Source organism: Ovis aries, chromosome 1 (assembly GCF_016772045.2).
Source record: "Ovis aries strain OAR_USU_Benz2616 breed Rambouillet chromosome 1, ARS-UI_Ramb_v3.0, whole genome shotgun sequence".
Classification (NCBI taxonomy): domain Eukaryota; kingdom Metazoa; phylum Chordata; class Mammalia; order Artiodactyla; family Bovidae; genus Ovis; species Ovis aries.
In genome coordinates this window covers 121,601,576-121,628,546 of record NC_056054.1, presented here as the reverse complement: position 1 = coordinate 121,628,546, position 26,971 = coordinate 121,601,576, and the positions used below count along the sequence as shown (strand labels likewise).

General features: G+C 46.7%; 1 protein-coding gene across 2 annotated transcripts in view; it reads right to left on the bottom strand.

Annotated features, from left to right (window-relative positions):
* The window catches only part of RCAN1 (regulator of calcineurin 1), a 123,937-nt gene that overhangs the window by 4,199 nt on the left and 92,767 nt on the right, over nucleotides 1-26,971 (bottom strand). Inside the window, 3 exon segments of one of the 2 annotated variants that reach the window (NM_001009274.1) lie at nucleotides 642-801; nucleotides 3,388-3,561; nucleotides 6,777-6,927. In NM_001009274.1, coding sequence (NP_001009274.1) covers nucleotides 642-801; nucleotides 3,388-3,561; nucleotides 6,777-6,863 — 421 coding nt within the window. In that variant the 5' untranslated portion in view covers nucleotides 6,864-6,927. 2 annotated transcript variants of the gene reach the window in all.

Here is a 26,971-nt window from a genome sequence, read left to right as displayed (position 1 = left end):
AGTACCTTTCTTCCCAAATGCTCACACCTTTGTCCCTTCAAAGGCACAGAATCTCTTCTTTCCCTGGCAAGCTCAGTGGGTGAGCACCCCTGCCTGTGGGCCTGTGTGTCTGGGGCTCCTTCTCCTCTTGTGACCTATGGGTCTCTGACTGCTCACACCTTCAAATGGGCAGGTGAGGACCGTGTCGATGGACAAAATTCCCTTGACTAAAAATGAAACTTAACGGAAGTGGGGAAAGGCCCATTTTCTCCTTTCCAAAGTCATCCCTGCTTGGAGCAACAGCACCTCTGAGGGGGGTCTTGGGTCCCCTACCCACCTCCCCCCCGACCATGGGCTGTGCTCAGTGGGTGAGGGGAGGCAGTCACGTGATGAGATGCAGAGAGATCATGGTGATGGGTCCCCAGAGCCAGCATGCCCCTCTTCCTAAGGCAAGAGGTCAGAGGCGGGCGGGTGTGCAGGCTCCCCAGTAATGGGTGACCCCAATGCAGAGGCAGAAAGCCAAACAGAGGCAATTCACAGCATGCACTGGCATCCATCCGGTGACAGGGTGAGAGGGGTGCTCTGATGGATGCCCTGGGCAAACCTCTCCACGTGTCCTCACCTCCCCCCACCCCCAGTCCTTACCCGAGGGCACGGCTTACCTGGCCCTAGCTTGGAGATAGCGTATAAAAGGTCATAATTTATGACGGGAGTAGCGTCTTCCACTTGTTTCCAGCCGACCGGCGGTGAGGCAGGAGGAGAGATGAGGAACTGTTTGTCTGGATTCGGAGGGGCCAGGTGCGAACTGCCTATGTGTAAAGTCTGGAGGAGAGAGGGAGGAGATGTTTCTTGAAGGGGGAAGGACGGAGGCAGCATGAGGGCGCCTCACAACCGCCTGCGGAAGACAGTGGTCGGGGACCAACCGCGTCCACAGGCTCACCCCGGGGTGAACCGCCATACAGCTCACAAGCGCGGGGAGAGGGGACTTAGGTCATAGTGCAAATGTGATTAGAGCGCCCTCCCGGGGTAGGGACTCATAGGCACCGTGGACCACGAGAAAGGATGCTTGACCTAGACTCACCGGGAAAGACCCTGATGCTGGGAAAGACTGAAGGCGGGAGAAGAAGGGAAGGACAGAGATGAGATGGTTGGATGGCATCACTGACTCAATGGACATGAGTTTGAGTAAACTCTGGGAGTGGGTGATGGACAGGGAGGCCGGGCGTGCTTCAGTCCATGGGGTTGAAAGAGTCAGACACACGACTGAGTGACTAAACTGAACTGAGACGGATAGAAAATATACAGAGGTAATTTTAGAACAGATGGAAGAAAAGTAAAGCGCTGTGGCCGAGGTCAGAAGGGATCTCAGAACCAATTGTCTGCAGCTCCTCGTGTTACGGAGGCATTACAACATATCACAGACACTCCAAAGGCTAAGCGACACCTCCAGGACTGACACCGGTTTTCAGGGGGGCAAAGCAGGGATGGGGACTTGCCACGCTCTCAGGCTTCCCTCCCCCTTTGGGGCTCTGAATCAAATGCCAAAAGGGAGGGAGGAAAACATAAATGCACCTTCTAGGATGCGTGTACGCATGCTAAGGTGCTTCAGTCGTGTGACTCTTTGCGACCCCATGGACTATAGCCAGCCTGACTCCCCTGCCCATGGGGATTCTCCAGGCAAGAATACTGGAGTGGGGTGCCATGTCCACCTCCTGGGGAATCTTCCCGACCCAGGGATCAAATCATATCTCTTCTGTCTCCTTCATTGGCAGGCAGTTTCTTTATCACTAGCACCACCTGGGAAGCCCAGCTTCTAGGATACATATTTTAAGAAAAAAAATAATGATAAGGGACAATAACCGAGATCCTGGTTCTGGGGGCTTAAAAGTTACGCCAGTGAATGGAGGGCTGTTTGGAGTCATCTTACATTCAAATCTGGCCACTTTGTATTTTCTTTGTTCTTTAGTATAATCCCGCCCCTCCTCCACTCCCCCCCCCCCTAAAAATTTCACAATGAACATGTCTTTACTTCAATAAACCAGGAAAGGTCATGGGAGGGTCTAAGCAATCGCTTATATGGATCCGCACCAAATGCAGAAGGGCATTTGTTCCCAAGGATCCGAGGTCTAAGGCTTGGATCCACCGGGGGCAGGGCATCCGCTCCAATTTACCCAGGCAGGGCTGGCAAGTTCGCCTTCCCTGCAGGGTCTGGAAGCCCCTCTATAGGGTCTGCCCCGAGAACTCAGGGCCCCCAAGGGGGTCTCTTTCACCAGGGAGTAGGAGCTAAAGGGCTTTGGCTCTCTTGCCAAGCTGTTAAGACGTCTATAACATCGTCAAGTGGAAGTTTATGCACTGCCTGGAAGGTGGGTGGTCTACCATCATGGAGGGGCGGGGGCAGGAAGGAGGTGATGGGCAGGAGGAAAAGCAAACCTGCCCTGGAGATCCCTGCCCCGCCTGGGACTGCCCTGGCGCCTGGAGCCCCGCTTCCCAGAAGGATTTCTTACCATTTTGCTACCTGCCTGATGAACCCATTTCCCCCCCACCCCGGCCTTTCAGACCGGACCTGGCAGCCCCCATGTTGATGTGCAGGGCGGGTTTGCAGATACAGGCTCTCCAGAAGTGAGCGGGCTACTGAGCCCTGCTCAGAACCTGCATAAAGCCAGAACCTCTCTAGTCTGGGGTTCTAGCAAAGTCACGCCCACCACCCTGTGGTCCTCCACCTTCCACAGTCAGGAAAAGACTCTTTTTCCCATCATCACTCAACTCAAGAAGGTCATCTATGAGGTCAGGGATCAACTGCACCCTGCTATCTTAAAACAGGGGACGTGATACATTTCTAGTATGAATTTTGCCCCTCTGAAGACGATTTCTTGGAGTTTTCAATCAACATATAGGTAATGGGTGTCTAGGAACTTCCCTGGTGGCTCAGTGGTTAAAGAATCCACCTGCAATGCAGCAGACCCAAGTTCGATCCCTGGGTCGGGAAGATCCCCTGGAAAAAGAAACGGCACCCCACTCCAGGATTCTTGCCTGGGAAATCCCATGGATGGAGGAGCCTGGCATGCTATAGTCCATGGGGTCGCAAAAGAGGTGGACATAACTAAGTGATGGTAACAACAATGGATATATACTCTGTTTTTTGGGAAAGCTGGTGGCTCAGACAGTAAAGCGTCTGCCTGCAATGCGGGAGACCTGGGTTCGATCCCTGGGTCAGGAAGATCTCCTGGAGAAGGAAATGGCAACCCACTCCAGTATTCTTGCCTGGAAAATCCCATGGACGGAGGAACCTGGTAGGCTACAGTCCACGGGGTCGCAAAGAGTCGGATACGACTGAGCGACTTTGCTTTCTTTCACTTTAAGGGTGAGAGGGAGAAGGGGGAAGTGTGGGTATCAGTGAAATACACTCACCTGAGCAAAATATAATTTCATTTCCTTTCCAAGAAATTCAGTCTTATGTAGCTGGAGCCTGGCATCTGCTGCAGATAAGGGGTTGCTGAAGTTTATTCTGACCCGTTTGAAGCTTTTAAAATACTGAAAGGTGATATCTTTGTCATAAGTCCTAAAGAGGGATTCAAATTTGGCCTGAAAAATAAAAAATGAAAGGAATTGGAATCTACTTGCACATGACCTTTGACTGGATGGCTTCATTACAGTTCTTATGGAGAAACTGAATCATTCATTGTTTCAAGAACTTCCAACTTCAGATCCTATTGTTCCATGATCCTCCCAATCCAGTGAACTTCAGTCTCACCACTCTGCTTAGGACAATGCCCTGTCCATCAAATATTACTTAGGGCTTTCAAACACTGGAGCTAGTTTGAAAAAAAAATTTTTTTTTTAATTCAATTAGGAAACAATAAAGTTAATTTAAAAAGGCTTGCATTTCTTGTTTTTTTTTTTTTTTTTTTTAATGCCCTCTAGGTGGTAAAGGTACATTTTCCCTATGGTTGTTTGCCCTTTTTTCTGTTTTTTCTTTTTTTTTTTTAATTAGAGGATAACTACTTAACAATATGCGATGTTTTTTGCCATACATCAACATGAATCAGCCGTAAATATGTTCCTTCCTTCTTGAAGCCGCTCCCACCTTCCTCCCCACCTACCCCTCTAGGTTGTCACAGAGCTCTGACTGTGGGCTCCCTGTGTCTTACATCACACTCCCACTGGCTATCTAGTTTACATACGGTAATGCGTATGTTTCAATGCTGTTCCCTCAAATCATCACATCCTCTCCTTCCCCCACTGTGTCCACAAGTCTGTTCTTGACGTCTGTGTCTCCTTTGCTGCCCTGCAAATCGGATCGTCAGTACTGGTTTTCTAGATTTCATACATATGCGTTAATATATGATATTTGTCTTTCTTTTCTGACTTACTTCACTCTGTAGAAAAAGGCCTTGCATTTCTTAACATAAAGGAAGCAGTTAAAAAAAAAGTTCCCAGTGGTATTTTCCCATTTAGTCTGTCATTTTTTAACTCTCTAAAATAGTACTGGTTTTTAAAAATGAATGTACTGTCAAAGAACCTGTTTCTATACACTGGCTTTAATAGGTACACATTTAGCGCTAGTGTTTAAGAACTAGTGAACACTGTGAAACAGCATGAGATCTGAGAACTGAAATGCCTGAGTTCAATGATTAAAAGCCTAGATTCAGGAGAATGTTTCATCAGATCCTGGGAAAAGTTCTGCAGGAGCACCACCACCACCCCCCCCACCACCACCACCGGGTTGGGTCCTGAATGGGGTGTTGTTCTGGGGAACTGGGAGACCACTGCCATCTTTTCCAACCAGAGGGGAAGGTGTTATGGACACTCTTGAAACTTGTAGGAAGATTGTGCAGGGGCTGTCAGTTACCAGATTTCTGAATCTTTTTTGCAGACTAAACTCTGGGGATGGTGAGAGGCCAATGGGGGTGGCTGAGAGCGGGGCTGAGGCAGGCAGCGTGTCCTCTACCCAGGTGACTGGTGAGACAAGGAGGCCTGGAAGGACTCTGGAAATCTATAGAGAGCATGCTGTTTCTGCAAAGCAGAGAGAGGATTCCAGCAGAAGTGGAGAACGTCCCTGAGACTTTTTGGTACTAGGAAGTGGAGGAGGGGATGGGCCTCCGGATGGATGGGTGGTTGGTCAGTTTCTGCTCCATCGGGCAGGGCTCCACGGGGCAGGGCCTGCCTTTCCTCCTGGCTGGCGTCTCCACCAGGAGACATGGGAAGAGCTCACAGAGTTTCTCTCTTCCAGTTCCTTGGGTTTTGTTAGTTGATGGAAAAGTCTGTGACTTTCCCAGGAGAGGTGACGCGGAGAAACAGAAGTAGAGTGAAGGCGCAGCAGATGCTCAAGCTTCGAGTTCATCTGGCCGCGCGGTGACTCGGTTGGTCTCCGCCCCTCTGTGGAGCACGGGTGAGTCCGGGGCGTGAGGGTGTCTGTGCGGATTTGGAATTTCACACGACCTCATCCGTAGGCACTGTGACCAACTGTTTGGAGTTATGATTCATAACTTAAGAGAGATGAGTTTGATGGATATTTTTAGACGGCAAGTCAGGGCTGAAGACCAGAGTGCAAGAGAACCCACACTACCTTGTTAATTTCGTATTGTTCTCCTACCGTTCTTTTATAAAATAATCTCATTTGTTATTACAGTTGTTGGGTGGCTTCTCTACTGAAATGAGTAAACAGTGATTTTACTCACATAAGGCTAATATTAGGTACATAGACTTTGTAGTAAGTTTACACATAGATTGGGCTTCCCAGGTGCCGCTAGTGATAAAGAACCCACCTGCCAGTGCAGGAGACTTAAGAGACCTGGGTTCGATCCCTGGGTCGGGAAGTTCCCCTGGAGGAGGGCATGGCAACTCACTCCAGTATTGTTGCCTGGAGAATCCCATGGACAGAGGAGCCTGGTAGGCTACATACAGTCCATGGGGTTGCAAAGAGTTGGACAAGACTGAAGTGAATTAACAAGCATGCACGTACACAAAGACCATGCTCTAATATCTAGGTAAAAAACCACGATTCTGGCTTGTAAGCAGACTACATGATTAGGGAGTTAAATTTGATTTAAGAAAAAAAGAAAGAAAACGTCCCAAGTCTCAGTATGGCTTTAGGTATAAGGATATAACATGATCACTGCCCCCTAAAGAGAAAACACAGAATTCATTGCTATACAGTCTTGTTTTAGAGATCAGTTAGATAGCTTCATAGCTACTGATGGAAATCTTGGCATTTTAATCAAATGAAGAAGTAAAGCATAGTAGTTAAAATCACTAGTTATACAGCTGCTTTCCAGGAGGTACAATGTTTAACTTATCTATCTATTTATTATTTGCTATGGGTGCACTTTCTCCACCTGGAAAAACCTAGAAAGTTGAAGACAGGTCCTTATAATTACTTCAAACATTCAAATATCTCTACAATAGTGATTTCCTAAGATAAAATCAAAGTATCCTGAACTCGAGATGTCAAAGTGAAACATTCTGTGCACTGTCAGAAAGTCCTCCCTCCAAAAGTTTACTTACAATCTACAAAGAATGAAACGAACACCATGCTGAACCCTGCTTACTAACTGGCCAAGGGACAGAGACAGTTTTAAATACTGAGCTTTAAAAAATTCCTTCAGAGCTAATTCCTCAGGCAACACCTGTTGATTCTGAAGGCTCAAAGCATTCTGGATGCATTTCAAAAACCCCAAAACCCACAACGAGAACCACACATCCCCACCAACTATCTCAGCTAATAGTACCAATTAACATCATGCTTTGAAATCGCTGTCTCAAATTTTAAAAAAATTACATTATATCAGAAGCCTTACCCTGGTTTCACTTTCGCTGAAGATCTCACTGTTTGCCACACAGGCAATCAGGGAGCTAAAACTGTAGTTAAAATTTCTAAAGTGCATCTTGCTTTCTTACAGTGAGAGCTACAGCGACTCCCGCGGTCAAGCCCCAAGTGGATGGAGTTCCTTTACCCGAAGCTGTTAGGTTCTTTCTCGAGCCGGCGCTTATAAAGCAACGAGGTCCGGCTCCCCCCGCCCCCACCCCGCCCCAACTCCGGGGGAAAAAAAGCACTGCTTCCAGGGCATCCTGTTTGGACACCAAATTCCTGAGTCAAGCCCTGCTTGACTCGCAGGCGGACAGGGACAGAGTGTAAGTTTCTACTGGAAAGAGGTGACGTCAACACCTTAGTCATTTTCCCTATGCTAATTAACTTCGCTTGGGGAGGATGGAAAAAACGGCCGAGGTTTGCTTTGCAGCTGTTTTATCTCTCCCTCTTGCAGCATAGTTTCCACTGGTAGTAATTCCATTCAGCCACTCAGTCACCAGGCTCCGCCGCTGAATGGGACGACCCTTCTTAGGATGGAAAATGTTACAGACAGAAGCAGGAAGGGCTACAGCAGTAAACAGTAATTAGCCTGCGGGGAACTTTCAAGGCTTGGAGAAACCTGGAAACTGAAGTCTTGGGGAATGGTTTGATCCCTGTAATTTCCTGAACACTTAAATCAAAGTTTCATACACTGGGATATTAGAGAAAACATTTGGAAATCTGTCTTGGTCAATGACCTCTGTTTTTCAAAGAAAAAAAGTAGAATTCATTTCGAAATGTGCCCTGTCCCCCCCACCTTTTTTTGTTTTTTCTGATGAAATTTTATTGGATGAATGTCCTAATTCCCACTTGTATTTCATAGTGAGAATGTGGGAAGTGATCCTAGGATTTTCGTTGGAAAACTTTGTAATTGGACAACTAGGAATAGGCAGCTCTTTCATCATTTTCTAACGCCTACTGAATTCGGAAAAAAGATTCGAAAACATTTTAGAGTAATCTGAACCTCTGAAGCTGAGAAAGAAAACATTAAGAGGCTGTCTGCTTGGAGACTCAGAGACTGAGTGTTTTCGGTTTTGTTTTAAATAGGAAAGGATGATGAAATAGAAAGAATGGATAGTATAATTGAAAAGCTAGTTCAGTTGGCCTTTTTGCAGGTAAGAGGTCTGGTCTAGAAGAAGCATACTGGAATAGCAGGATACCGGTTCTTTGAAAAGGCTACAACTCCTTTTTCCCCCCAAATTTTCATTTTACTATTTTTTTAAAATTTAAGTACAGTTGATTTACACTGTTGTGTAAGTTTCAGGTGTATAGCAAAGTGATTCAGTTATACGTGTATGTGTATCTATTCTTCAGATTTTTCTCATATCAGTTATTGCAGGATATTGACTATAGTTCCCTGTGCTATACAGCAGGTCCTTTTTGCTTATCTCTCTTAAATGTTATTGTTGTTTAGTCACTAAGTTGTGTCCAATTCTTTGCAACCTCATGAACTGTAGCCCACCAGGCTCTTCTGTCCATGGGATTTCCCAGGGAAGAATACTGGAGCGGGGTGCCATTTGTTTCTCCAGGGGAATCTTCCCGACCCAGGGACCAAACCCGAGTCTCGTACATTGACAGGCCAATTCTTTACTGCTGAGCCACCAGGGAACCCCTTAATCCCGTTAAAATGCTGCAGCTCTTTGAACTTCCAAGTGCTGTGTCAGTTTTGGTCCCTATGGCGGTCTGAGTGCTAGGTTCTTCCCACCCTCTCCAATTTCATTATCACCTAAACGCAGTCACGTTATTTATGAAAAACATTCTTTAGTTTAGAGGCACACATGGACACCTCTTAAGCTTCCAAAAGTTAAGTGGAACCCTGCTGTTCACATGTAAAAATTAACTTCAAAGATTCATTAAAGTCAGCCAATAATGAAAAGGATATATGCAACGGGAAAGAGCAAACTGGAGTATTTATCCCTCCATAAAAGGAAATGCAAAGTCTTCCTGGATGAGTGAGGGTTGTTTTATCTCCGTGTGTGGTTCCCTGCTGCCAGTTGTAGGGTTATGTAAGAGACCAGTTATGGTGTTTGCTTTGCCAAATTACCTGTAACTCCCAACCCAGGAGATTTAAATGCAAAAGATCTAGAAAAGTTTTGAATGCTGTAAAATCATGTACGTGTGTGTGTGTGTGTGTGTATGTGTGTCTGCTCAGTTGTGTCCAACTCTTTGCCACCCCATGGACTGTAGCCCACCAGGCTCCTCTGTCCATGCGATTTTCCAGGCAAGAAGACTGGAGTGGGTTGCCATCTCTTCCTCCAATCTTCCTAACCCAGGGATCAAATCTGTGTCTCCTATGTCTCCTGCATTAGCAGGCAGGTTCTTTATGGGATGCATCAAACACCAAGAGGACAGGGCCACGCTGGCTTGGTTCCAGGGGCTGTGCACTTGAGCTGGCTGCATTTTCAGCGCAGAGGCCGCAGGGGGCCCTGGGGGCACGTGCAGGCTTTGGTGGCAGTGTTGGTATGGGAGGCCTTGGTGGAGGGAGGCAACGGGGAAAGGGACAAGGAGGTAGAAGACACAGAGGCGCACTCTACCCACCCAGCGCGCCTGTCCCTCCTCGCCTCTCTCTCCTGGAGTCTGCCTCAGGGAACAAGAGCTAAGAGGGGATCAGAGGAGGCAGAAGAGGCTCATTTCTCCATCTCCTCCTCACTCGCCTCCCCCTCCTATTAAAAGTCATGACATGAAGCTCCAGCTCAATTGTGTGGGCAAACCTGGAACGCTTCTGTTCATCTGAGACAACAGCACTGAACTCACTCAAATTTGTAATTGTGGTTTCATGGCATGTGTGCTCAGGGGTGTCTGACTCTTTGCAATCTTTTGAACTGTAGCCCCGCCAGGCTCCTTTGTCAATGGGATTTTTCAGGCAAGAATACTGGAGTGGGTTGCCGTGCCCTCCTCCAAGGGATCTGCCCCACCCTGGGATTGAACCCACATCTCCAGTGTCTCCTGCATTGCAGGGAAAAATTCCTTACCCTCTGAGCTGTGGGGGCAGGGAGTGGGGGAAGTCCATGGTTTCATTATATGGATGGGAAAAAAAAAGTTGTCGTGAGGTATTTGAAGATGGTTCAACTGTCTTTGCTCAAAGAAATCAGTGCTAAGTGATAGATTTTTCATTAGGCCGTCCCTAAAGCCTCCCAACAGATGCCATTCTGTACCTGCCTTTGAATTGATGGTGAGCTCCATCTGAATTTCAGACAGTAAAGAAAGAATCTGCCTGCAATGCACGAGACCCAGGTTTGAACCCTGGGTGGGGAAGATCCCCTGGAGAAAGGAATGGCTGCCCACTCCAGGATTCTTGCCTGGAGAATCCCATGGACAGAGGAGCCTGGCAGGCTGCATATAGTCCATGAGGTCGCAAAGAGTTGGACATGACTAAATGACTAACACTTTCACTTCCTTCTGAATCATATTTAGGGAACCTGAGTGCTTCCATTTCTAGATCAGGGAAAGGGGCTCAAAGTGGCGCTGATTGTAGGGAGGCTAGACTGGATGCTGGCAAAAATCACTGGGTCACAAAGTGTCCCTGAGCCCTGGCCCAGGAGAGAAGCCACCTAGGGTCCAATAGCACAAGTGTCCCATGGTATGAGAGGTATAGAGCATGGACCCTTCGTGATGTTCCAAAGCCCCAGCTGGCACTTCATTTGTTCACCTGAAAGTTCTTGTTAGGAATGTCCATCTTGGACTGTATGTCTGTTACACACAAACTTGCATTTCTAAACGTCCTATGGTATTTGTATGAGCTCCCTGTTGGTTCAGATGATAAAGAATCTGCCTACAACACAGGAGACCTGGGTTTGATTCTTGGGTTGGGAAGATCCCCTGGAGAAGGGAATGGCAACCCACTCCAGTATTCTTGCCCGGACAGTTCCATGGACAGAGAATATAGTCTATGGGGTTGCAAAGCGTGGGACATGAGCGACTAATACACATGGTATTTGTATATTTCTTGTGGTTGGAAACTCAACTACCTTCTTAATTCTTGTTTTCAAGTTGGATGTAAGTGATTTGAAGAAAACAGTGCCCACTGAAACGTCTCATTAAAACTCTCGAAAAGCACGCTAAAAATTGCACTTAAAATAGTAAAACTGCAACCAGAAGTTAGAAAAGCACAATGAAATGCTTTTGTCCACTGAATGCTTTAGATGGTTTGCATTTCTTCCATTCATACCGTTCAAAATTTGAAATGAAGCTCTTCAACCTGCATTTCTGGCTCCAAGCAGTCAGAACATATTTTCATTAAGAAGTTTCTATTTTCAGTGAGGAAAAAATGAGGTTTATGTTGAAATTCGTCATTCCCATTACAGCACGCCTAAAGCTGAGAAAATGACCTCATCACACCTGTTACACACCCCAAGGGGTTCACAACCACGCCAAGAATGTGCCACTTGTGAAGCCTTCCATGGGATGAGCAGAGAGAGAAACTGAGTTCTGACTGTTTCGCAAAGCAGAGCACAGCAGAGGATGCAGACATTTGCAAAGATCTCCTGGGAGGGAAAATGACACACTCAACTGAGATCAAAGATATCAGAGTGTTTATCTTGAATGGCAAGGAAACTCACATTTTAGTGGCGTCTTCAGCTTCTGAGATAAGGGACTAGCTTCACTGTTGTTTAATATTCACAGTCCTTCCGACTATGATGTGAAGCATGGTTCCCCCAACCTAAGTTATTGCACGAAAGAAAAAAACAGCGGCCGCTGACTCGTCTTGATCACTCCCCAGTTTAAGAGGTGTTCTTCACCGAAGGGACGTTCTTGTGCGCACCTTGTCAACCAGGTTCATGTCAGACTCCGAGTGGCTGTGAACACTGAACCACGTGACATAGGCAGAGAGCCCAGGACGGTGCCCAAAACACTATCAGTGGTTGATGCGCTGAGCTTCTAGCTCCTGTCTCATCCATAACGATCCTGAGGTTCAGATGGGCTCACTGTGCTGGGGAGATCAGGACTCGCCCTGATCCTCTGACCACGGAGTCCCTGCTTGTGCCCTGGAACCACTGCCACACTGCAGCCTTGTCCCTTGGTATTTCCCCATCTACGTTCTCTAAGTCTCTCTGGCATCTTGCACGGCTTCCTCTCCTAGGTGGCCTGCTGGTCAGTGGAGATATCTCTAGGTTTCCTGGACCACCCCCCGCATTTGGCCCTCCTGCACCCCGCTTCAGGCAGCCCTCTGCAACCACGGTAACTTTCTAACTGGCCTCGCTGTGGCCAATTTCTTATTGCTCCCAGATAGCGTGTAATTCCCAGAACAAAAAACTTCCCGAAGCCGAACTTGTTCACATTCCTCTCCTACTAAGACTATAGAGATTTCAGGGACTTCCTGTTGCTCTGTAGGTTAAAGATAAGATTTTCGCTTGGTATTCATCCGTTCATCCATCCATCTACCCAATTTTTTATCCAAGCACAGTTCCAGGTACTGAGGGTTCAAAGGTGACAAAACTTTCTGCCCTCATGAAGCTAATATTCTAGATGAAAAAAAAAGAGAAAGAAATGAGATAAAGGGGTAAAATACATAGTGTGTTTCAATAGTGGTCAGTGGTAAGAGGAATAATTAAAGTTGAGAAAGGGAGAAAGAAAGTGAGAAAGAGTGTGAAAGAAGTGGGGAGGAGGGAAGGAAGAAAGGAAGAGAAAACAGACTCCCCAGGAAAGGCATTCCTGAGAAGATGACAGGTGGGTACACTGAGCCTTAAAGGAAGTAGTGGGGTGAAGTGGTGGGATGCTTGGAACAGCATTCCAGGCTGTGGGAACAGAAGGCACCAAGTCCCCTGGCGCATTCCAGACCCAGCAGGAGCCTCAGGGTGCGCCGCAGAGGAGGAATGTGGACAAAGTGGTTGGGAGTGAGGCCACGTGAGACTTTTAGCCACTGGAAGGTCTCTGGCTTGCATGCTGATGTCAGAAGGATTTGAGTAGAGGAGGGGCATGAAGGGATTTCCATGCAGCAAAACTACTCCAGTGTCTGGGTTTAGAAAATGTAGGCTGGGGGGCAAAGGTGCCCCTAAAGCATGAGGCCTTCTCTGATTGCGGAGCTCATGTCTCCTCTAGGCAGTCCTCAGCTTTGCCTGCTTTCCTTGGGTCCCTCAGTGAGCTCCTTCCTCATCTCTTCTCTGCCTACCAACTCCTATTTATCCTTCAAAGCCCGTCACTGAAAACCCCTTCTCTAGGAGGCACCCCTCCAGGCCTCATGTTCTCTCCCACCTTTAACCCTGGTGATGTCCCTGCCCCACAACAGGCACCCCATGCAGTCTGCCTGATACCCTAGTTATATTCTTACCTGGCAGCACTACAGGACTTCACCAGGGATGGTCCATCTGAGACAAGCAAAGAGCCAGCATCCAACAACCATCAAAAAGCCATGGCCATCTGTGTTCCTAACTGGAGGGTGTCCCGTGTCTTTGGTTTAAACAAAGACCACGCCATTCCTTTTCACGCAGGAGGTGGTAAAGGCACACGTTTGCTCAGCGGGTGCTGATCACATTCCGGGATGCACTTCCTCCCTCCTTGCAGCTTAGTGGCTCATGGGTGTCTGGGCTAGGGGCTGAACCACCAGCTCACCACCAGCTCTAGACTGAGACCCCCCCCATAGACACTCTCAGAGGCATGTGACTCTCCTTAGGGGTCTACAGCCAGGGTCTCACAAACCCTTTGTCATTTGGGCAGAATGTGAACAATTTAATAGATGTTCACTGGTCTTTTTTAAAATGCCGGTTTTTAGGGTATGTTTTGTTAAGGTGTACAGTGTAGGGTAGAATTTGTCTAGAATTTACAAATTAAATGCTTTTACTGGCAGTTGCACTCAAAAATTTTTATAAAAAAAAAATCTTTTATCTATGAGGTTCATGATCAAAAATGTTTGGAGACCTATTGTCTCTACGGTAGTGTGGTTAAATTCCCAACCTGCTTTTTTCGTGATGATCAGGTGTGAAAAAGAGAATAAAAACTATTCTTCTTTCTATCTTTGTTATCCCTGAGGGGTAATGGGGGGGGATGGGCAGGGGAGGGGGGCAGAGCCAGATGCGGGTCAGAAATTTACTGCTCATGGCATTGCTTTGTGACCAGTAAGATCTGCTCGGCCACAGCGAGGGGCCTTTGCATGAAAGAAAATGCATGAAAGACAGAGCTGATACTGGTAGCCTTTTTTGTGATGGACTTGGAAGGTTCTAACCAGAACCCCTTAGGCAAGAGAACTTACTCTATGGCTCACTGGGTAAGGAATCTACCTGTAATGCGGGAGTCATGGGACCATGGGTTTGATCCTTGAGTCAAGAAGATCCCCTGGAGAAGGAAATGGCACCCTGCTCCAGTGGTCTTGCTGGGGAAATCCCATGGACAGAGGAGCCCCGAGGGCTACAGTCCATGGGGTCACAAAGAGTAAGACACGACTGAGTGACTGAGGGCACACACACACAACCAGAAATCCTTAGGCCAGAGGGTGTGCTCGCCTCTCCCTACAGAGGATGATGCCTATGAATTCTAAATCTGGGCCAAGAAAACCCTCTTTAATGAAAATCATCTTCATGTTTCATAACCATTAATCTTCTGAATCTGTATGACAACACGGAAGAAACAATAACACATTATTGACTGGAGGTGTGTTCACGTCACAGGTGTTAGTTTCTGCCAAAATCCCCCAGTCAGTAATGTGTTAAAACGAAATTTCAGCCTTGGTCATTTTTGATACTTTGGGAAAAAACTGGAAAAGCCTGAAATATCATTTGATGCTCTTCATAGATTAGTATAAGATAGTGTACAAATAAATCGTATTTCTGTGATATCATAGAACTTCCTATTCTTTTTAGCCAAAAGTGACAGCTGCAGTGGTAAAAATGCTCAGTTCAGTTCAGTTGCTCAGTCGTGTCCGACTCTTTGCGACCCCATGAACTGCAGCACACTAGACCTCCCTGTCCATCACCATCTCCCGGAGTTCACTCAGACTCACGTCCATCGAGTCCGTGATGCCATCCAGCCATCTCATCCTCTGTCGTCCCCTTTTCCTCCTGCCCCCAATCCCTCCCAGCATCAGGGTCTTTTCCAATGAGTCAACTCTTCCCATGAGGTGGCCGAAGTACTGGAGTTTCAGCCTCAGCATCAGTCCTTCCAAAGAACACCCAACACTGGTCTCCTTTAGAATGAACTGGTGGACTCTCAAGAGTCTTCTCCAGCACCACAGTTCAAAAGCATCAATTCTTTGGCACTTAGCTTTCTTCACAGTCCAACTCTCATGTCCATACATGACTACTGGAAAAACCGTAGCCTTGACCAGATGGACCTTTGTTGGCAAAGTAATGTCTCTGCTTTTGAATATGCTATCTAGGTTGGTCATAACTTTCCTTCCAAGGAGTAAGCATCTTTTAATTTCATGGCTGCAGTCACCATCTGCAGTGATTTTGGAGCCCCCCAAAATAAAGTCTGACACTGTTTCCCCATCTATTTGCCATGAAGTGATGGGACCGGATGCCATGATCTTCGTTTTCTGAATGTTGAGCTTTAAGTCAACTTTTTCACTCTCCTCTTTCACTTTCATCAAGAGGCTTTTTAGTTCCTCTTCACTTTCTGCCATAAGGATGGTGTCATCTGCGTCAGTTTAGTTCAGTTCAGTCGCTCAGTCGTGTTCAACTCTTTGTGACCCCATGAATCGCAGCATATCTGAGGTTATTGATATTTCTCCCGGCAATCTTGATTCCAGCTTGTGCTTCTTCCAGCCCAGTGTTTTTCATGATGTACTCTGCATATAAGTTAAATAAGCAGGGTGACAATGTACAGCCTTGATGTACTCCTTTTCCTCTTTGGAACCAGTCTGTTGTTCCATGTCCGGTTCTAACTGTTGCTTCCTGACCTGCATATAGGTTTCTCAAGAGGCAGAAAATGCTAGAGGTGTGTTTTAGCCGAACAGCAATCATGCTCTGTTAAAGTTTATGTGGAAATAAAGAAAAGCATGCAGTCACCCCTTCCCCCCACCCCCCCTACCAAAAAGGAAAGAAAAGACATAAAGTAAAATAACCAATGGGGAAAAGTAGAGAGGAGAAGCGTGTTCAAACCGATACCTTAAAAGACAGGTCACAGTTCATCCAAGATTTCATTTTGCTTGTTAAATTCCATGTGCACTTGAAATCCCATTAACTTTTTTCCTTATTACCTAAATCTTTCCTTAGCATTAAGACGTGAAGGTTAACCACCCTTCTCTCACTTCTTGGAAATTCACTGCTTGCAATTCTTGAGATGGAGAAATAGCCATAGGCAAACCTAAACTACACTTGATGACTTGGATTAAGGAGGTAACATTTATCTGGAGATGACTGGGGCACCAGCCACACTAACTAATCATTCCTTATTTGCTCTCTTCAGTCTGTTCCTTTCCAGACACACCTTGCTTTAATGATTGATTTTCCACTTCTGCTCTGAGGCTGTTCTCAAGCCAGGGCACAAGCTCGTGGTGACAGCAACCTGGACAGAACAGTTGTGTGGGGTGGGCTGGTAGCAGGCTGCTCCTGTGCCCCTCAGTCACCATGCATGTGTGCTCCGTTGCTGAGTTGTGTCCGGCTCTTTTGCCACCCCCTGGAATTCAGACTGCCAGGCTCCTCTGTCCAGGGGTTTTTCCAGCAAGAATACTGGAGTGGGTGGCTATTTCCTCCTCCAGGGGATGGATCTCACTGACCCAGGGATCGAACCTGCCTCTCCTGCATCGGCTGGTGGATTCTCTACCACTGAGCCACCTGGGAAGCCTTCATTAGTCCTCAGGACCTGTTTTTTTTATTTTTTCCATTCCAGCCCCAAACAGCTTTTCCAACCCTAGACTACTTCATTCCCACCCAGTAAATCCCTTTACATTCAAATGATGAGTGTGACACTGTCGTGTGGATGCTGGTGGAAAAGCCCTGTTTGTCTCATTCTATGTTCCACACTCATCTTGGAAGAACTGACAGAGCTCAAACTCTGGCTGGTAAGTATGCTGCCTCAAGGCCGGCCCGGATCCGGTTCTGGTTCTGGTAAGTTCTCCCAGGGAACCCGGCACAGTGCTGCAGGCCCACAGACACCCCATCAGTACTGGGTCAGTGACTGGCTGAATCAGAGTCAAAGGTCAAGAGAGACGAAGGGGGAAGGAATGAGGTCAGACCAAAATCTGTAACAGCAGAGAGAAAACTCAGTTTTCAATAACTTGGCTTTGCAGAGCTTGTATCTGCACCTGGTTTTAAATCTCAGGTTCTCAGCTCAGAAATCGTGTTTTGCCAAGTGCGGGAGAAGAGAAAAGCATTATGTGTTCTTACCTACTCTTTCCATTACCACCCACAGGCCCCATTTCCATGACTTTGTTGGGAAGTTACCCAGGGGACCATAGTGCATGCTGTCTTTTCACACTTCACATTTTCATCATCGAGGATTATTTTAAAATCTGATGATAAGTCACCGGCAGAAGTCTATCCTGTCACCTCCGTGTGGGTATCACAATGATTCAAAACAGACTTCACAATAATAAACACAGGACAAACAAGACATCGCATCTTGGTTATTGACAGTCACCATGAAAAAATAAGGACAGTCACGCCAACCTTGTTCGTTACAAGACCGGGGTGTTTCTGTCAAGTGACTTGAAATTTGCACACCCCTCTTTACACCAGAGTGTCTGAAAAGTAAGAGCTGCTTTTTCTCCTTCAGGTTAGTTTACTGGTTGTGAACTGGCAGCACCCTTCCCCCAAATAAAACTATTAGTTGCCAATATTAAAAAATTGGGAGTTTTCACAGAGAAATAGAATTTCTTTTTAGGAGGGGGGTAATTAAAAAAAGAAAGATGGATACATGTATATGTATGTCTGATTCCCTTCACTGTTCACCTGAAATGATCACAACATTGCCAATTGGCTATACCCCAGTACAAAATGTTTTTGGTATTAAAAAAATAAAATGTTTGTTTTTTAAAAAAGGAAGATGTGGCAATTCAGAGCCCAGATGCTCATGTGGCAATGGCCGAACCCGTGGCTAAGCCCCTACTCTTCAAATACCAACCACTCCATGCTCCAGACCCCAGAGTCATGAGTTTTTGGCCTCTGGCTTAATTTAGTAAGTCATCAAAATAGATTAGTCACCTGCTTTGAGCCAGACACTGAGAGGTAGGGACACACACAAAGCAGCTTACCCATCCACATCCCTAGGTTCAAAATGTTCTATGTCAAATAATTACTCCAAATAATACACAGAGAGAGCACGTCCCTTCCTCCTTACACAGCAATTCTTTATTTTTTTCTGACACATCGCATTTCTGTGGGTGACTCCCTGGGCATTTGCAGTATGTTCTCTTCACTCCTGAAATTATACTCTTATGCAAGTGAATGGTGGGGACGCTAGTATGGAGATGACCTAGATTCCGCGCAAACGTTTACAAACCACAGTTGGTTTCTTTAGCAATTGTTAGGGAAGATAGGATTAGGACATACCAGGGAGGTGCATGGCATGGCTGAGAATCAGCACTGATGGATTTCTACAGAACTGGCTTATTGATGAATGGAGATGGAAGGTTTTGGTTACCACCGATATTCGGCAACACGAGTTAGAAAGACGATCTAAAGGTAGATTGGGGCCCGGGTATCCTCAGGGGGAGGCTTTTAAAGATACTTTTCAAAAGATCCTTTTGAGAAGACAGTGTTTTAAAGTGGTCTTGTAAGATTCTCGGATACAGTTTGATCCATCTTCTTATGTGAAAAGAACTCTCAGGAAGAGGGAGCCTGACTTCATCCTTGAGTGTGAGCTGCCCCAGAGGCTGCGGTATTGCTAGCACTCCCCTTGCGGGGGTGAAATTCCATGGCACACTCAGTGATCTGTGGCCAGGGTTGGCTGAGCCCCTTCTTCTGCTCCTGTAACCAACCCCCCCACAACCAACCAAAAACCCAACAGTCACTGGCTGCTCCTGGACTCTGAGACACAGGTTATTGTGCAGGAGGTTTGTTAGGGAGTATGATAGCTCAGCTGGTAAAGAATCCAGAGACGCTGGTTCGATTCCTGGGTTGGGAAGGTCCCCTGGAGAAGGGAAAAGCTACCCACTCCAGTGTTTTGGCCTGGAGAATTCCATGGACTGTATAGTCTACAGGGTCGCAAAGAGTCGGACATGACTGAGTGACTTTCACACTTCACATAAGTTAATTACCTGAAACTTCTCATAAATATGACTGACTTAAACTGGACACCATGAAAATACTACTGAGGCCACTCCAAATAATTAGCTCATCTCTGCAGGTAAAGAACTTCTAAAGGAATATGGTAGTGAACTGTACGTACTAAGTCACTTCAGTCATGTCCAATGCTTTGCAACTCTACAGACTGTAGCCTGCCAGGCTCCCCTGTCTATGGGATATTTCAGGCAAGAATATTGGAGTGGGCTGCCCTGCTCTCCTCTAGGGCATCTTCTGGACCTGGGGATTGAACCCTCATCTCTTATGTCTGCTGCATTAGCAGGCAGGTTCTTTACCCCTAGTGCCACTTGGGAAGCCCCAAGTGAACTGCAGTAAACCCAACAGTTTAAACTTTGAGTATAAACCAGGTCAACAAAAACCCTGAATCCCTCCTGGGAGTTTGTCCTAAGGAAATCCTCAGAGCTGTGAGAAAAGATTTTGATGCAAATACATTCTCTGCACTGTTCTTTATGCAAATAACACAGTTCAGTTCAGTCGCTCATTCGTGTCCGACTCTTTGCGACCCCATGTATCGCAGCACACCAGGCCTCCCTGTCCGTCACCATCTCCCGGAGTTCACTCAGACTCACGTCCATAGAGTCCATGATGCCATCCAGCCATCTCATCCTCTGTCGTCCCCTTCTCCTCCTGCCCCCAATCCCTCCCAGCATCAGAGTCTTTTCCAATGAGTCAACTCTTTTTATGAGGTGGCCAAAGTACTGGAGTTTCAGCTTTAGCATCATTCCTTCCAAAGAAATCCCAGGGCTGATCTCCTTCAACAAACTAATCATCTGATCAGAAACCAGCTATTAACATGCTGTATCAGTACACTACCGAAGAAGGCAATGGCACCCCACTCCAGTACTCTTGCCTGGAGAATCTCATGGACGGAGGAGCCTGGTAGGCTGCAGTCCATGGGGTTGCTAAGAGTCGGACATGACTGAGCGACTTCACTTTCACTTTTCACTTTCATGCATTGGAGAAGGAAATGGCAACCCACTCCAGTGTCCTTGCCTGGAGAATCCCAGGGGTGGGGGAGCCTGGTGGGCTGCCATCTATGGGGTCGCACAGAGTCGGACACGGCTGAAGTGACTTAGCAGCAGCAGCAGCAGCAGTACACTACAGAGCCACTCATACCTCACAGGAAGGAGGTGAAAACTACTTAACGACATAATAAAGATGTTCACAACTTGCTATTTAGAGGGGGAAAAAAACCCCAGTTTTCAAAGCAGTGCTTACTACTGTGACTTCATCTTGATGAAAAGAAAGATTGCAGTGCTTTCTTTTATTCACTTCTTCGGACTTATTAGAATTTCTACAATGCACATTTATTATTTTTGTAACAAAAAAGGCTTTTCTCTTCCCCTACTCCCCACTGTGTGTTCTATGTCAATATTGGGTCAAGGACCATGGTTAACAGATACACTAAGTAAGGCAGAAGGTTAGAGAGGAAATCTACTCTTTTTTTTTTTTTCTTTTTTACATAGCAGTCTGATGTCCTGGGACTTCCTAGGTGGCTCAGTAGTAAAGAACCCACCTGTCAATGCAGGAGATGTGGGTTCAATCCCTGGGTCGGAAAGATCCCCTGGAGGAAGATATGGCAACCTATTTCCTGGAAAATTCCATGGACAGAAGATCCTGGAGGGCTACAGTGCACAGCGTCACAAAAAGCTGGACATGACTGAGTGACTGAGCATGCACACACTGGTGTCATGACCTTTAATTCATTATTCCCCAGCCTTGTGTTTTTAACTCATTAATATGTGGAAGTTTCAACTGTGGGGAGAATCCCATTTCTAATCTAAATTTCTTTAACAAACAGATTTCACCAGAAAATGTTCATTTTGTTTACCTTTGATAAGGTCTCCTGCCAGCCCACTTTAGCTGGTGAAATGTCCAAAGTGTGTGGACTGAGCCTGTCTCCCTGGAATCAAGGTCATGCACTGGCCAGCACAGGGTCCTATGATTCTATCTGGCTCCACAGTGTGAGTCGCTGGGCTGAGCAGACCTCACTTGTTCTGTAGGCTCCATAGTATGGTCAGCACAGAATATCTGATTTTGGGGCAAAGGTCTCCCATCCAGGTCGTTCAAATGTCCCCCAGGGCAGTGCCTTCTCAGAGCAAAACTACAGAGCTCTTTTCTGTCCTGCCAAGTTTCCATACCTATTGCTTCCTCAGCTGCGGTTTTTTTTTTCCTCTGTCCTTTTGCTCTAGAATCACATCCAATCTTTTCCTTTCTTCTTGAGACAATCCTGCCTTCTGCATCTCCCTTCTAATAAGACTCAGTTCAGTTCAGTTGCTCAGTCATGTCCAGCTCTTTGCGACCCCATGGACTGCAGCACACCAGGCCTCCCTGTCCATCACCAATTCCTGGAGCTTACTCAGACTCATGCCCATTGAGTTGGTGATGCCATCCAACCATCTCATCCTCTGTCATCCCCTTTTCCTCCCACCTTCAATCTTTCCCAGCATCAGGGTATTTTCCAATGAGTCAGTTCTTCACATCAGGTGGCCAAAGTATTGGAGTTTCAGCTTCAACATCAGTCCTTCCAATGAATATTCAGGACTGATCTCCTTTAGGATGGACCGGTTGAATCTCCTTGCAGTCTAAGGGACCCTCAAGAGTCTTCTCCAGCACCACAGTTCAAAAGCATCAATTCTTCAGTGCTCAGCTTTCTTTATAGTTCAACTCTCACATCCATTCATGACTACTGGAAAAAATATAGCTTTGACTGGAATTACCTAATAAACCTTTCCCCATGACTGTGTTCACAATGACAGCAGTTTAATGTATAAGACCTGCCCAAGAATTTGCATTTAATCATCAACTTCTGAAGATCAAAGTCTCAGTTACAAGTGAATGCATTACTAAGAGGGAAATTCCAGGCAGCTAGTCAGTTACTGCGTAAAATTCCTTGGACAGGTGGGTTCTCCCAGGGCTAGGTGTTTCCCTACCTGCAGATAAGACATTAGTTTTCAAGCATCTACACTGAGCAGCATCTTGTGTGGGCTGTCTGGAGTTAAGAACAGATTTCCACGCCTGAAGAAAACTCATTTGTTGATCGTTCAACCGCCATTTATTAAGGATCTGCTCTGAGCCTTCTCAGATTACACGGCTGGGTTAAATTACACCTACTACATAGTCTCATAACACTGGGAACCTCCAGTGTTCAGTATTTATCACATACTCTTGACTGCACCTCACAGCTTCTGGTATTTTATTTCCCTCACCAGGGATCAAACCCCAGGCCCTCGCAGTGAGAGCTCGGAGTCCTAACAGCTGTATTGCCAGGGAATTCCCTTTATCACATTTAATTGGCTTCCTCCACTAAACTATGGAGAAAGCAATAGCAACCCACTCCAGTACTCTTGCCTGGAAAATTCCATGGACAGAGAAGCCTGGTATGCAGTCCATGGGGTCACTAAGAGTTGGACACAACTTAGCGACTTCACTTTCACATTTCACTTTCATGCATTGGCGAAGGAAATGGCAACCACTCCAATATTCTTGCTTGGAGAATTCCATAGACAGAGGAGCCTAGTGGGCTACAGTCCATGGGGTCTCAAAGAGTTGGACAAGACTAAGTGACCAGCACACAGGCACAGACACACAGTACACTCTGAGGGGGTTCAGATGCCTAAGACACAGTTCCTGCCATTACAGGGGCTTAACGTCATAGCCTGTGAGATGAGACTGCAACTCTAGTCATGAGATAATATACATGAGCCATCTGTGTTGCAGACAGTGAAAGCTCAGGATATCGGAGGTGGAGGGTAGGGATCAGTGATGATCCTGTCTCAACACCCAATTAGTCAAGCTATGGAAAGTCCTGTGGGTTAAGGCCTTAAAAATAGGGTTAGATTTTTAAATGAGAAGGAAAAGGATATAGCCCTGTATTTTCTCATTACTACCTGAATATAAGGTACTGTTGTTGGTCAGTGGCTCAGTCATGTCCAAATCTCTGTGACCCCATGGACTATAACACACCAGGCTTCCCTGTCCTTCACTGTCTCCCAGAATTTGCTCAGACTCATGTCCATTGAGTCGGTGATGCCATCCAACCATCTCATCCTCTGCCGTCCCCTTTTCCTCCAGCCCTCAGTCTTTCCCAGCCTCAGGGTCTTTTCCAGTGAGTCAGCTTTTTGCATCAGGTGGCCAAAGTATTTGAGCTTCAGCTTCAGCATCAGTCCCTCCTGTGAACACTCAGGGTTGATTTCCCTTACGATTGATTGGTTTGCTCTCCTTGCTGTCCAAGGGACTCTCAAGTCTTCTGCAGCACTGCAGTTTGAAAGCATCAAAGGTATTAGGAAAGTTAACATTTTCTTCATCCACAATCATGCCAACTCAAAAAAGGAGTTGCTTTTTATTAAAGACATACACAATGTGATTTTGAAGAAACTTGAGTGCCTGTATTTTGGCATGGCATTGGTTAGTGAAGTGAAGTCGCTCAGTCGTGTCCGACTCTGTGCGACCCCATGGACTGCAGCCCACCAGGCTCCTCCCTCCATGGGATTCTCCAGGCAAGAGTACTGGAGTGGGTTGCCATTTCCTTCTCCAGGGGCATTGGTTAAGTGTTGGTATTTATTAATCTGATGTCCTGGATTTCTCGGGAAATCCTACTTTTGTTAGTTTGATTTATTTCTAAAATACAAAACAACCATGCAGTACATGTGGCTACATTTTTAATATTTCGGTAAAAATATCAAAATAAATGAACTTATTAGTTCACAGACCCAATCTGGGGTTTTTGAATACAGTATCCATCAGTGTGGGGAGGATGCAGAGAGCTGCTACAAAGGCAGTTTTGGCAGATGGAGTTTTCTGAAGAGAGCTGTCACAAACCTTCCCTCTCACATGCTCTTGTAGAACCTTGTCATTCCCCCACCAAGAGGACAGTTACGTCTCTTCTGGCCTTGAACATGGGTGAGCCTTTGTGAGAGTCTCAACAGATACTAGGGGCTTCCCTAGTGGCTCAGATGGTAAAGAATCTGCCTGCGAAGAAGGAGATCTGGGTTTGATCCCTGGGTCAAGAAGATCCCCTGGAGAAGGGAATGGAAATCTGCTCCAGTATTCCTGCCTTGGAGAATCCCATGGACAGAGGAGCCTGGCGGGCTGCAGTCTGCTAAGAGCTGGACACGACGTAGTGAATGAACACCAACCACAGACGCTACAGGGTGGAAGTGGCATCATGTGACTTCTGAGGCTAGAGCATAAAAGGCCATACACTCGTGCCTTGTTCTCTTGGAAACCAGTCACCATGCTGTCGGGAAGCCCAGGCAGCCCGTGGAGAGGAACTGAAGCCCCTGACCCAAAGCCCTGGCTGAGCTACCAAACAAGAGCTGGCACAACTCGCCAACTGTGTGAGTGTGGCGTCTGGAGTGGCTTCCCCGGCATCCAGCCAGGCAAACCCAGCAGACGCCATGTGGAGGCGAGAAGAGTCACCTCGGCGGAACTGCAGATTCCTGAGCAAAATAAACTGCTGCTGTTGTAACCCGCTGAGTGCGGGGGCGGGGGGGTTTGTTTCCCAAAAATAGGAACTGGAAGAATGTTTCAGAGATGGGTAGAAGTGGCCAGGTCTCTGTAACTGATTAGACTTGGATGGCAGGGAAGGAAAGACCGAACCGATGGACTGCTTTCCCACTAAGGGTAGGATCCTTCACAGGCAGAGGGAAACGCAGAGGATGGATGGTTAGGTTAGGGGTTGAGGTTGGGAAGGTGACTCTGGTTTTTTGTCATTTATATAAAGTGGCTGCTTTTTACCTGGCCATGGATGGGAAGGATGTAAGAGAGTGGGAAAGAGCATGGACTCTGGAGCCCGGCTGTCTGGGTTGGAGCCCTGGCATTGACATTTCTCAGCTGTGTGACCTCGGACAAGGTTCTTCACTCCCATGTGCTTCAGTTTCTTTGTCTGTAAAAGGAGGATCATAACAACAGAACCTGCCTCTACAGTGGTTGTGACAGTCGTGACCTAATGTCTAAAAAGGGCTTGGCACAGAGGAAGTTCTAGGAAAGTGTCTGCTGTTGTGATCCACGTAACTATGGGCCTTGCATAGTGAGGCGGGCTGAAGACTGGCCTCTCAAAGACATCCATGTCCTAATCCCTGGGACTCTGAACACACGACCTTACAGAGCAGAGGAGACCTTGCAGGTGTGATTAAACTGAGAACCTTGACATGAGAGATGACCTTGAGATTATCTGGGGACAGTAAGAAGGAGGCAGGAAGGTCAGAGTTGGTCCCTGATATGATGATGGAAACAGGTTGACGTGATGTGAGCCTGTGAACCAATGTTTTCACCTCTAGAACTTGAAAAAAGGCAGGGAAACCAACTCCTGATTTTAGCCCACTGAGTGATTTTGGCGTTTTGACCTCCAGCACTGTAAGATAATAAACCTGTGTGGTTGCAGGCACTAAAACTGTGGTAGTTTGTTACAGCAGAAATAGGAAACGAATCCAGATTTTAACCTTGAGGGAGCTTATAGAACATGGAGTAGATAGAATGAAAAGAAGATGAATCAACTGAAGATGAATCAATTTTGGAATCAGTAAGACATCTCTTTATTCCTCTTTTCCTGTCTTAGCATTGTTGGGACATTTCCTCTTTAACCTTAGCTTGTGGAGCAGCCAAAGTCCCAGCTCTGGTATAAATACAGACTCCAGCCCTCGTTTGCTGGGATTCTTCCATCAATGGGTGCCACCCAGGAAGACCACAGTGGTTACACACCGACAGCATCTGCCCTGACTGGTGGATATCTCTTCTGACTGGTCAGTGCCCACAAGGTCCTAGTTGCTATACATTTTGAATATTACCTCTAGACGTAAAACTGAGTTTTCTCTTCTGTAACTTAGGCACAATCTAAGTCAAAGGTGACTGCTTCCATAAAATTAAAAGACACTTGCTCTTTGGAAGGAAAGCTATGACAAACCTAGACAGCATATTAAAAAGCGGAGACATCACTCTGCCAACAAAGGTCCATATAGTCAAAGCGATGGTTTTTCCAGTGGTCATGTATGGACTATAAGGAAAGCTGAGTGCTGAAGAACTGATGCTTTTGAATTGTGGTGTTGAATACTCTTGAGAGTCCCTTGGACTGCAAGGAGATCCAACCAGTCCATCCTAAAGGAAATCAGTCCTGAATATTCATTGGAAGGACTGATGCTGAAGACGAAGCTCCACTACTTTGGCCACCTGATGCAAAGAACCCACACGCTGGGAAAGACACTGATGCTGGGAAAGATTGAAGGCCAAAGCAGAAGGGAGGTGGCAGAGGATGAGATGGTTGGATGGTATCACTGACTCAATGGACATGAGTTTGAGCAAACTCTGGGAGACAGTGAAGGACAGGGGAGCCTGGTGTGCTACAGCCCATGGGGTCACAGAGTCAGACACGACTTAGCAACAACTAAGCAACAACTTAGCAACAACAACAACACAAGCCAAAGGTGGTACAATTAGCCTAAATAAGTAGCTCTCACATGTACTTTCAAAGCAGCAGCATCTCTTTGCCTGGGAATGTGTTAGAAGTGCACAGTTTTGCCCCACCTCTGTACCAGACAGAATTCTAAAATGGCCCACTGTCCTCCTTCCCTGGTGGACACGCCAGGCATAACATTGTCTCTAGGACCATGGCCACGATGGGTTCTACCCATGATTGGCTTATGACTCTCTGTGACCCCATGGACTGCAGCCCACCGGGCCCCTCCGTCCATGGGATTCTCCAGGCAAGAACACCCGAGCAGGTTGCCATTCCCCTCTCCAGTGCCACACCACACAGTTTGCGAAAGGGCGATTAGCCAGGCTGAGTCCTTAGAAGAGACCAGGCTCTTTCTGAAGTCAGAGATTTGACGTGTGAGAGAGATCCCTTATCACTGGTTTGACAGAGGAAGGATGTAAGTCGCCTCAAGGGGAGAGGGTGGCCTTGGAAGGAAATGGGGATCTGAGCGTCTGCAAAAGTATATTCTCCCCCAGACCTCCAAAAAGGAAGGCAGCT